General features: G+C 40.3%; 1 protein-coding gene across 2 annotated transcripts in view; it reads right to left on the reverse strand.

Annotated features, from left to right (window-relative positions):
• Window positions 1-3399: 3399 nt before the first annotated feature.
• SSPN (sarcospan) overlaps window positions 3400-12755 on the reverse strand; it is a 36024-nt gene continuing 26668 nt past the window's right edge. For both annotated transcript variants that reach the window (XM_028532843.2, XM_036019240.1), the window contains exons 2-3: window positions 11683-11769; window positions 3400-5639 (exon numbers count right to left, since the gene is read on the reverse strand). In XM_028532843.2, the coding sequence (XP_028388644.1) occupies window positions 5274-5639; window positions 11683-11769 (453 nt within the window). In that variant the 3' untranslated portion in view covers window positions 3400-5273. The remainder of the gene's footprint in view (window positions 5640-11682; window positions 11770-12755) is intronic.

Genomic DNA, 12755 nt, shown 5'->3' on the forward strand with positions numbered 1-12755 from the left:
GCATCTCTATACATTACATTTATTTTCACTTGCTTACAATCTGAATTTTTAAAAAATACTGTAAGCAGTAAAAGATATGAGTATATCAAATGAAAAAATAACAATAATTTATTATGAACTGTAGAGATAGGCTCTATTAAGGGAAAAAGTAGACTGCTGGCTGTAACATTTCTATAATTAAATTTGGCACAAATTTAAAGATTTTTGTGAGTTTTTTCATACCCAGCCTACAGAATCAAGCTCCAGTTGGTATTTTCCAACTATGCTAAAAAAATAAATCTTTTTATGATGCTGGAATAAGAGTCAATGACCCACAGAGTCAAGCACACTGGAGGCACTTGATGGTTGGTTTCTAAATAAATAAGGGCTTGTATACTGCAACCTAGCATAGAGAGGAGTGATAATGTGCCAAAGCTCAGTAAAGTTGTGTTTTTAAAAGTGGGGGTTACACATGCTTCTATTACATTAAGTTAGAAGTAATATGAACATTAGGAGAAATGTCTCAGTTTCTCCTTCTGCCTGGGAGAAGAACTGAGAGAAGATAGCCACATTCAAGAAACATCCAGATGTGTAATCCAACAAGTAGCGGCCCAACGAGCACACAATTCCGACGGCTATTGTCAATGAGACTTGGTGCTACCTTATGGTAAAAACAGAATTTTTGATTGAGGCCCATTTGACAGTGTTTGTGGTTTATAAAACGAAAGTCACAGAGTGGGGAGAGCAAAACAGCTACTTTTCTCCTTGGATGTGGCACAGGAACCTGCATCACTGAGAAGTGTCACTAGCTATGTAAAACTAGCTAAGGATGGAAGAAACCAAATGTTTAGTAAGCTCCCTCTTGGAGCAAGTCACTTCGCAAAGTGCTATTTCATTTAACTTTCCCATGATGCTGTGAGGCAGTGATGTTTTTCTCTACTTTAAAAAAGAGGAAGCTAAAGACTATGCAGTTTATCCAAAGTCACAGAGCCAGAAAGTGGCATATTTCCAACACTAAGATCTACAGCCCCGACAATGAGGATGGGAGACCCAGCTGAGAGCGTGTGTCCTAAGTTATCCCCTCTTTCCTTTTGCATTCTGTAAGCTTTTCTAACTGAATTAAACAAAAAGAGCCACTGCATATTACAGTATAACCAGCTATGTAAATTGCCTCAGAGTTGGTAAGCACTCCTTGCATTCAGATTTGCAATGAAATAGGCCATCTGATTGTCGATGTAATTAAATGTGTGATGTGATTGAATGTGTGACTCTCAGGATGTACGCTTTTCTTTAGACCCAGCTTTACTTGTCATTAATGGACATACATTAAGATCGGTGTTCTAAGTACTTCTGGCATGATATTTTCCAGCTCGGGCTCCCTTGGCCTGGGGAGCATTTACCACCTTAACTTACCTCTACGATGGGTGCAGTGTATCCAAATAGACAGTCACTGGAACAAAGGAGTCAAAATGAATATTAGTTCTGGTCTATTCCAAACCCAGATTTCTGAAGTCAATAGGAATCAGACAGATTTTACATATACTGCCCCAGTTCATGTGCAATGTACCATCACTTTAAAGCACATCCAAACACGGTGTTTTGAAAGGTTATGAAAATTTTATTAACAAAGAAAATCTGCATGATACACATCACTTCTAGAAACAACCACCTCAAACATATAGGAAACACTGTGTTTTCTGTTCACTGTTTCAAAGGTGCCAGGAGAATGAAGCCGCAACACCCGAGTACAGAGCAATGTCTCTGAAGGGGGTAATCATTTGAGATAATAAGGTACTAGAAAGTCAGAAGCAACAAATCAAGGTATTCATTTCACAGGCTCAACCAGAGTCTTCATCCAAATGAATGTTTCCACTCTGAGCCCATGTACTTGGCCATCAGCTGTTTTAAACATTCTACTGAATATACAGTTTCCATCTAACAACATGACAGAATTAACTTGAGTAGAGTGAGAACTGAGAGCCAACACGATTTATAGAAATGTAGGGCTACATAGCAACAGTTCACAGATAATCCCTACAAAATATCAAGGTGTACTTGATGATAGGATATGATTGATTTTTCAGGATTACTTTGAAGTTCCTTTCTGATTATCTTTAAATACTGCTTACTGTCATCCCTTGGAATTTCCTTTGTTTACCCTTTACCCTTCTCTCTACTAAAAATCTATAAACATATTCAAGATATACGGCATGCAAGAGGGGAAGTATAAGAGTAAGAAAAGATTCTGACGTCCTGGACATGGATAGAAGAACACACACGTAAGGGGTTCTCGCCGTCAGAGCAACACATTGTTGTGTGAGCTGGAAGCCTGACAAGAGAGATCATATAGACTTTTAATCCAAGGAAGGAGCAAAGTTAGGCCTGTTAGCTGACTACAGTTTCCAGGGCCTGGGGTAGCTTCATTTTTAGACATGGCTCCCAGGAGCTGCCTACACAAATTTGGAGGGAGCCAGGGAGGCACAGATGGCGGTCACGTGAAGGCACAGGCCAAATGCGTGGGCTCAGTTACAGGGTCTGTGCGTTCAGGCTGCTGTATTCCTCCTGTTTCAAGCACAGCCACGTCCAGGCTGCTCCCCCTCTTTCCAAAGTCTTGATTCATTTAATTCTCCTGCAGGAGGTGGGAGAGGAGGACTGCACGAATCTTACTGTTTCATGGTTTAGAGGAGACAGTCACCATCTTGGCTTCTTGTCAGATTTTAAATGTAACATTTTGCTAAGTGTAAAGCTGTGTGTCTGTTCCTTTTCTGTTGCGGTTATGGTATCTTCAATATTTGCAAAACATAAACTCAAAATACTTCAAATCAAGCCCAAAGCAGTTTGTTATTCATGCGACACAGTTTTTACACATATCAATACACAGTGAGTTCGCAGAACTGGAATCTTTTCTTTGCTTCTTTCTTTTTCTTTTCCTTTCTTTTCTTTTCTCTTCTTTCCTTTTCTCTGTATTTTTGGTTCTTTTTACAATTTTGCCTTTCTTTGGGGACTTAAGAATGACTCAATTACAGAATAGCAAAATCCCCATTATATACATCTCTATAGTCTCCTGATTGTTGTCAAGCTGGTTGCCATGTCAGTTCTTACTGGTTGCATTGTTTAGAAAAAGGAAGCCCATCCGTTAAAGTAGTCACTACTTGAAATACCCTGTGAATACACTTGTAAAGCATATAGCACCTCAGTGTTGTGTAGCATTCTAATTTTTGAATATAAAAATCTGTAGTGTTTGCTATAAAATGTTGTTAAAGGTATTCAGGGTGTGCTTCCAGTGGTGCTGGATTCACAGTAATTAACGTTAAAGCACTGGTTTCATACTCTTTAAAGAAGAGCTTACAAAATTTCAGATTCTGTCATTTTCTTCTTTACATAGAAAACTGCCACAATAAAAATGGATTCAATTACTGAGGTTTTTTTTAACAGAGCACAAAGAATTTTCAGGTCATCCTCAGGATGCTTGGTGTTCTGTCAATGTAATTTTTGTGTGTGATCAAACATCTTCTCCAGAGTTTTATCCCCAAATTCCTCCAATGTGCCTTCTTGACCTAAGCTACTGTGTAGGCCATTTTTAAAAAGCCAGTCAATACATAAAAAGGTTTTAACATCTGTTAATCGGTTGTTTTATCTGGAGGACATAAAAGATATATACAACCCTCCAACTAACTGATTTAACGTTTTTCTTTTCATTTGGGTATTTACATTGTGTAGAAATCAACAGTCTTATCACAATCAGTGGAATTATCTATTTTCTAAGGCAAACAAGAAAGTGTTTTTTAAGATAGAATTTCATGATTAGTAAAATATATAAGCAATGTAGAAAGGCAAATTGAATTCAATTATCTCAAATTTCTGCTTTCAACAGAGCATGCTAAAAGAGAAAGTTTTAAATAACACTTATGCTGCATGAATTTGCATTCTGAGCTCCTTCCTTAAAACATCGATATTGTTCCAAATTTAATAATAGCACTAATAATAGAGAAAAGTCCCACCTTCAGGACTTGTGCTTCTTTATGTCAGTTACTTAGAAAGAAAAGAAAACAAAAACTACCCAAGTCAATGTGCACATGCTCAGATAAGAACCTCAAAACATTAGTTTTAGGTTGACTGTGCATACAAACCAATAATAGGATTGCATATCAAAGACAGTTTTATGAATGAAACACATTGGCATCACCCAATCTTTCTCAGAAGTATTTAGCTGCCAAGAGAATACTTTACACCATATCACAAATGTGCTATTTGTATAAACATTCCTATTACAAATGCTCTTGGTTTTTGTTTGAATGAATATATTTAACCTGAGCTATTAATACAATTTTTTTTCTCCCTTGTAAAGCTTTGCTTTCAGAAGAAACAATGTTTAAGCCTCTTCTCTGTGAGAGTCACCGTCTCCTAATACTGACTGTGCTACATAAGTACAACCAGAGCTCATTAAATAGACTTCTGAGCATAATTATAATTAACAATTAGCTAGAAATTAGTTTTAATGATTTGTTTTAGATGATAGAACAGAAGCATAATGTAATTATTTTAACCTTCTACATCATTAAGAATACTACTACTACTGACTTTCAATTACTGAGATGCAGACAATCACCTGGAGAGTCAGGAAGTGATCCACTTTCAGCGCCCGGCCAAGGGAGCCGAGGAGAAAAGGCCGCTGCCCCAGTCCGGGTGCTCATAATTATTTAGTCTTTTGCAAAGTCCCTTCCTTTTCTATTCTGCTCCTTTAACTTGTTTCGTGGCTTGAAGACATCTCTGCCAGGGAAAACAGAGAGTCAACCTGGCCATTCTGCTCTTTCCACACTTTCTGCCCCTTCCAAGACTGGTGAGGATGCCCTGGTGGGAGGTAGGAGAGCCTGGAAAAGCCTCAACAAAATTTAGTGAGTGGGCCTGAGATGCCAATTCACACCATCAAACTAGACTAACAGGAACGATTATAAAAGTAATGGATAAAATGAGTGTTAGGAATAAACTGCAGAATAGACTGTGAAGATAAACCTATGCTATTCTTTCCCTAGCCGTGTCCTTTCAATGTCCGAAAGTCAATTTGAATCTTATTTTTCTCATAAGAATTTGTAAAAAATACTGTAGAAACATGACGAAGTGCTGTTTCATTTCTTGAAAAATATAAAAATATTCATTTAGAACAGTAACTAATTACTTATTGTCGTTTTTTTTTCTTCCTTGTCTTTTTCTTCTCTTTTCCTTCCCTTCCTTTTTTTTTTTTTAATCTCAGCTAGTCAGTGTGCTGTTTTCTCTCCCACCTTTCAGCAAGAATGTTAGACCTTCTGCTGCTGGCCTTCACAAGCTGTTAGGGAGTACATCCTGTCACCCACATAAAAGACCTGATACCTGTGTTTCCACATCACAAAGCAGGCCAACAAGCACACAAGGCCACAGACCAAATTAAGAATCATCTGGATGAGTAAGAACAGTTTGAAAGTGCCCGTGATGCTGGTACAGTCAGCCACATCCCGGTACACCAAGGTCCTGCTGAGGGGCTCTGAGGAGGGCAGCTTGCAGTGGCAGGAGTCGAGTGTGGTTCCGCAGGTAACCTGGGTGAGCTGTGAATAGTGGTGGGCAGCAAACGCCACGGCCAGCACACAGACCATCAAGCTGAGGGCACTCAGCAAAAAGTACAATAGCTGCAAGACAGAAGAAAACCTTTCTGGTTACAAAGTACATTGAATGACTATTAAGAAAGCTATTAATAAAACCTGTTCTTTTTTTCTCTCCCAGGAAGTTCCCTAGTGGAGGGCTATTTTTACTCAGAAACGTAGTACCCAAGACATGGAAATGGCTTCGAGTTTATTTGTCAGCGAGCAATCCTTAAGCACTGATCATACTTTCATTTGCCGTAGAGATGTTGGGTGCTTTCCATGAACTGAGCCAACAATATTAGCTTGGTTGTGGGGTGCCTGTGTATGGAGGTAGCAAGCAGTGTAGATAAATCCCAAACACAAGAGCCACCCTGAAAGGCATGCTGTGCTTGTTTTGACCTCAAGAACTGATGAGATAAAAATTGAAACAAGACTAGAAAGTAAAGAACACATTTCTGCAAGGTACATACTGTGTCAGCCAAAATTGGCAATTATTGGTGAACAAGCAACACGGGTTATTAAAAAATATTATATTCAATGTAAAGTTGTCAAACTGTGACCAGGAATGCCAAGATCCCCAGTAAGTAGCTGCTGGGAGAAAAACATTATGGCTCCCGAAGGTAGGTGACACGTGATGTCAACTTCATCACCTACAAGTCTCATCCCAAATGTGACTTTTTCTCCTATACTATGTAGTTCCTGAGCATGAAACTAGACTCTAAATTGTCCCTCTGCCACCAAGTTTGAGCACCGTTGGCCTGAATGTTAGCCTTGAGAAGGAAGAGTCTGATTAAAGTTCTAATTCTGCCATTAGAGAAACATGGAATCCCTGAATAATTCAAACATTTGGCTTACACCTGAGTACTTTGATCAAAAATTGTAAGTACTCATTGATATGCCCACAAAAAAAAACATTTTATAGAACAAAAAATGTTCTTGTGATTGATCTCATTAACTGGACACATTTGTCTTAATGGTTCTGCCTACTGAGGGTCTAAATAAGGAAAAGAGTCCCAAGGTCTTGGGACTAGTATACTCAACACAGAGCAAGATTTATATTACTATAGTCAAAACGTGTTCCTTACAAGGAGCAGTTCTGGTGAATGTGAACTCCCCAAAGTAAAATGAGTTCCAATCATATCTAAGTTCAGATTAAAGTAGCTCTAAAAATATTTGGCCCTTCCCCCACCTCCAACTCTATGCAATTCAAATAAAAATATACATATATGATTGTGCATGAAAAAGTCCTCCAAATGAGATTTTCCACATGTGAACAATTCCAAGCTTTTCTAAGCCTTAGAGATAGAATGCTTAAACATTTACTGTTTTCTTTGAGTAGTGTGCATCTGTATGTGTACCCATACACACATGTGGTGCCCTCAGCACGTGTCTGGTTTGCCGGGAAGCTTGGCTGTGCACCTGAGTGCACAGAAAGGCAGTGGTTAACACCATTTGGTCTTCCAATGAATGGACAACCAAGGATTGAAGGAATTCTTTGGATCTTCTCATCAAAGCTATCTTGACCGTGCACACTACTTCTAATTTTCCCATCATTTGAAGGATTATCAGATATAACCCACATTTCTCCCCTGTGGCACTGTTTACTGAAACATCTTACATCTCAGGGATATAAGAAGAGTAATTTATACTTAGCACTTTTTGTCCCCCTTGGAAAAAGGGAATAAGATAAATACAAAATGGCACCTTTACAAAATTTAAGAAGGCAATATTTAATTTGTGTTATTGAATGCCACTCCTTGGCCCTAATCCCCAAGATTTTCAGTGGCCATATTTTCTGCAAACACTGGCATGCTTAGGCTAAAAAGGTATGGGTTTATTTTGAGGACCATTGGGGCAGAATATTTCAAATACTCTGGGTTGTTCTGGAATTCTCAGGCTTGATGACTGACTTCAAACTCCTGGTGCTGGGAGCCAAATTGGCTGTGCTGGCCGTGTTGTGAGTGTGTGCACATTGTATATGCCTTTCCAACGCAGCCAACGCAGAACTTGGAATTATTTGCTGTGGGAACATGGGTGCATCTATGACTTTACCAGCAGAGAAGGCTCAAATTAAAGAGATAATCTCCCACCTGAGAGTCATCTACTTAGTAGAACAGTCCCAGATGGAGTTTTCTCTGTATATTTTATTGCCATCAAGGGATGGAACTGGGGAGTGCGTGGGTCTTGTAATCACCTTTCTACCTCTAGCACATATGCATACAGCCTCAGAGAGCAGATGCCTACAGCATCCATTGGCATAATATATAGAATTAACTGAGATAATCCCTCATTCTCAATCTGTAAATAATTCTAATTGTTATAAAAATATTATTGTCATAATCACCACAAAAATCCATCTGCTAAAATGAGAACAGTATTTTAAAAAGACGACCTTTGGCACAGAGGTCAAAAGGCTTGCCAAGCCCTGGCTAGTGTGGCTCAGTGGGTGGAGTTTCTCAACTGAAAGGTTGCTGGTTGGATTCCCAGTTGGGGCAGATGCCTGGGTTGCTGGCCAGGTCCCCAGTTGGGGCATGTGAGAGGTGACTGATAGATGTTTCTCTTGCACATCAATGTTTCTCTGATTCTCTTTCTCCCTCCCTTCCCTGCTCTCTAAAAATAAGTAAATAAAAATTTTTAAAAAAAGATTTGCCCGAGACATTTAATAACTGTACAGCAGTGTTGGGTGATGGTCAGGAGCATGGACCAGGGTACCAGACTTCCAGTGTTCAAATTTCAGTTCTCTCCTCACTGACTGTGCACCTGGGGCACACCAGCAACCCCTTGTGTACCTCTGTGTCTTCACTTGTAAACTTGGAATAGCATCTACTTCACAGGATTGTTATGAGGATCAAAAGAGAAGAACATTGCTTGATACACAGAAGCACTATTTAAGTATTTGAGAAATAAACAAATGAGTGGAGATGAAAAAACACTGTCCATTCTCAGGACTCACTATCAACTCTGATGGCTTGTCTTGTTCTCTGTCCTGTGGGAGTAACGATGCAAACTTAGCGCATAGAAAGGATGTAAACATTTACACAAACACGGAGATTGCTCTGTTTTAACTGAGCAATCCGTCTTAATGTGCTAAAAGCCAGGGAGAGCACAAACAAAAGCCACGCCCCTCACCGTTTTCAGTGGTGCGTATCTCACACCTTGTGATTCTGCTTCTCTCACTCCACAAAAGCATCTGGCCAAGTAAACAGGAGTGAGCCACAGAATCAAGTTCATTATCCCTTTTAAGACAAATATGTACTTGATCCCCCAAAGCCTGCGGGCTACATCTGCAGCGCTGTAGCATTTTTCCTTCCTGGCTTTAGCTCATCTGACAGCAACAAGCTTCTGGGTTAGAATCTGTAATTTAAAATCAAGTGGCTTGTTTTACCTACCCAGCATGAATACACTATCAATGAAAGAATTTACGATGACCTTGGGAATGCGAGCAAATATATCTTGATAAAAGCCCGGCGGGGGATGCATTTGTCATGCCAGTGTGGGACTGGCGCTGGGCAGCGGGCGGATGGAGGCTTGGTGGCCCCAGGCGCTTATGTAACCCAGCGCCCAAGCTCCGCTCCGCAGGCTGGCTGCCTCTAATTGGTACCCGGCTGCAGCTTCAACGTGCGGTGACTTCGGGAGGAGGGCGAGTCCGCTTGGATTTAATTACCTTCCCGGTAGCAAGCAGGAGATGGCAGCTGCAGCCTAGGGGCCTCCTGGATGACAGCGCGAGGCAATTGCGCCTTAAATGCCCTTGTGGGGACTGTGCCCGGAGTGCTTCTGCAAGCACGTGAACCGGACACGTTTCTTAAAATCATCAAAGTGAGCCCTAGAAAGCCGGGCCACAGGAAAGGCAGGAGGCCCAACCCACGGAGGGATGGCCTGACTAGCCCAGGGGCAGAGCCCCAGGAGAACGAAGGAAGGTGTGGGTGGTGTCCAGGGCCTGCCAACTCCCCGGAGAAGACTGAGCTAGCTTGAGATGAAGAGACAAGCCCCCGCGGCTATTGTCTCTTGAGAAAAAGTGCGTGTTTGTGCAGGCTACAACATGACACTGTCATCATCACCTGATTGCTTGCCCTGGCGATTGGGCTCTTCAATAGGAGGAAATGAATTCTCAAAGCTGAGGCCAGGGTTCCAAAAAGGGGCACTAAAATATGGTTGTGCTAGTGAGAAACACCACGTGAAGATGTATTGCATTCCTTTCCCATAAAATGGTGTGAGAAGAACAAGGGAAGTCGGCTGTAACCTGTTGTGGCTTTGGAAAACCTTGAGAAGGATGGGAGTTCGTTTTCCAGCTGAAGATGATATAGTGGGCATCTTAGAGAGCCGGCAGGAAGCATCACTAAAGGCCACATGCAGGAGAAAACTGCCTTAGTATTTGTCAATGCCTATCACAGGGTGAGGGGCAGGCAGGGCGGAAGAAAGCTAATGAGATGTTCCTAGTGGGGAATTCTCAACCTGGCTGACATTGGCAGTGACTTTTTTTTCCTTGCTCCTTGTTTTACCGGCAGATGTTGAGATGGCTTTGGGGGCCTCTGTGAAGCTGGTGCTTTTGCCTTTCTTGTTCCTAGGATCATCTGGGGGAGGAAATGAAGGCCCTTCACGGACATCTATAAATCTAGTTTAGAACATTTTTTTACCTGGTGAATGACATTCCTGTAAAGTAACAGACCATTTCTTACTAGGCATCCTAACTGTTTTTTTTTTTTTTTTAAATCATCACCAAGCCTTGTCTTACAAAAAAAAAAAAAAAGAAAAAAGAAATAAACACAGACTGATGTCTGCTTTATCTGGCTTTCTTTTAAGGAAGACTCTCAGAAAAAGTAAAATTTCTAAATGTGGGCATACTCTAACTCTATCATTTTTTAAATAGCATCTGTTAATTTTTCTTAATTAGAAAAGTTGTGTCTAATTGAATAACATTTCAAAATTAGAGGAAAAAACTACACAATGCAGCTATAATCCCACCTCTCACAGATAACTCTTTTTTTCTAAGCACATAGAACTATTTTCTTTCTGTATGATTATGTCATACATTTTTATGTAGGTTAATATAATGTAAACATTTTTATTCTAATAATTACTCTTTTACAACATTATGTGTGTGTATATATCTCAACACATTTTTACATCAACAGCTTCAGTTATACTAGAATATACTAACATCTGATTTTCTGCATCTTTGTAATTTCCAAATAATCTAGTTAACTTACTTTTACGCATTATGCTTTCTTGTTTTAGTGAACAAAGGAGTATCCAGTTTTTATGTATTTTCTTGTAAAAGAAAAGTATACGGTGTGAGTGGACCAAAAAAAAAACAATAAAAAACAAAAAACACTACAGAAAGCCTTTTGTTCTCTGCTACAGCAGCTGAAAGAAAATGTGGGAGTTCGATTTCTACCAGCTCTGATTGCTAAGTTGGGTGTTTATCTCCCTAAACTCTGAAAGGGTGTGTCCGTGTTTCCCTTTGGAGTAGATTCTATGTGTGGTGGAAATGCTGTGTTCTTGAAGTGGCTCCAGGCAAGCACCCTCTCTAACAGAGCAAAACTCCATGCACAGAAAGGATACACACAAACACACACACACACACATACACATGCTAAACCAGGCATACCCCCGCCCTGGCGCCCTTTGTCCTCAGACTCTCAGCACGGATCATTTGGATGCACCCAGTATACCTTTCCTGTCTCAGTGATCCCACCTACAGGAGGAAATGGACTGCTTCATCATTAAAATATTTGAAATAGCCCCCCAAGATATGGAAGTGGGCCCTGATACCCTGATATAGGCATCTTTTCCCTGGCAAAGTCTTTTTGTTGAACTTGATGAATTTTCAATATTCCTTTTAAGGGCATTGAAGGACAGATTTCATATGCTCCATGCCAACCCAGTTCATGGAAATCAAGACTTTAAAAAAAAATTAGCGTTACATTTGGAGTCTGGATGAATGCCCTCCTAAAACATTTTTTGGCCTGCCTAAAAATGCAATTTCTGGAATAATCAGATATGCAACTGCTTAAAAAAGCACTCCTTTATTTTATACTTGAGTTTCTTTCTATGTGACGATAAGAGAAAAAGAAAAATGACAACTTACTTTCATAGCAAACTGGATACATGTCTTTTCATCAACTTGATACGAGACACAAAGCATAAACAAACCGAGATAGGCCACTAAGCAGACCTGCAATGGAGAAAAGCAGGAGAAGGTGTGGTCAGGGCGAGCTGTGCATTCTGAGGGCAGCAATCTCAGTGTCTTCCTCCAGCAACCTCCTCATTCTCAAGGTGTTCATTTCATGTACTTATCTTTACTTGCTATGTTTCTCAGTTTTTAAAATAGTAAAGTCAAGTTATTTCAATTTAGCCAGTATTTATGAAGTCTTTTTGATGTGCCAGGTGCTATACAAGGTCCTTCAGAGTATCCAGTGATGAATAGAAGTTCCTCAGTCTCAATGAGCATACAGCCCAGTCCAGGCCAAGATAAGTACACACACTATTCTGGAGCAGGGCATTATATGTCAGGTGCTATTCAGAGCCGCACAAAAAGGGGAAAAATAGCATTAAGCTGGGCAATTAGAAAAGGCTTCACTAAAGAGGTAGATTTGACATGGTCCCTGAAAGGGATGATGATAATAATCGTGATCACTAACATTTACTGAATACTTACTTTGTGCCAGGGCTCTGGATTTCTTCATGTAATTATCACAAACCCCTATTGAATAGGTGCTATTATGATCCTCATATCATAAACAAAGAGACAGAAGTGCAAAGCTAGTAAGTGATGGGACTGGCACTCAGACTGGGTAGCTTGTATGAAACAGCATGAGCAATAGTACAAAGGCAGGGCTGCACACATTGTGTGGAAAGAACAGCCACTATGTGCCCAAAGTTAAAATAACAAAATACATAGTTACCTGGAAAAAATGCTAAAATATAGAACTACCAGAAAAAGGTAGGTTGAAAGTTCGGCATTATAGGAGTTATTCAATAAGTGGTGGGGCTCCCTTGAAAATTTTTGAGCAGGAAAATGACATGATTCAAACTACATTCCAGGCCCTGGCCTGGTAGCTCAGTTGGTTAGGGCATTGTCTCGATACACCAAGGTTGCAGGTTTGATCCCCAGTCAGGGCCCACACAAGAAGCAACCAATGAATACCTAAGTAAGTGGAA

This window comes from Phyllostomus discolor, chromosome 2 (assembly GCF_004126475.2).
Source record: "Phyllostomus discolor isolate MPI-MPIP mPhyDis1 chromosome 2, mPhyDis1.pri.v3, whole genome shotgun sequence".
NCBI classification, from domain to species: domain Eukaryota; kingdom Metazoa; phylum Chordata; class Mammalia; order Chiroptera; family Phyllostomidae; genus Phyllostomus; species Phyllostomus discolor.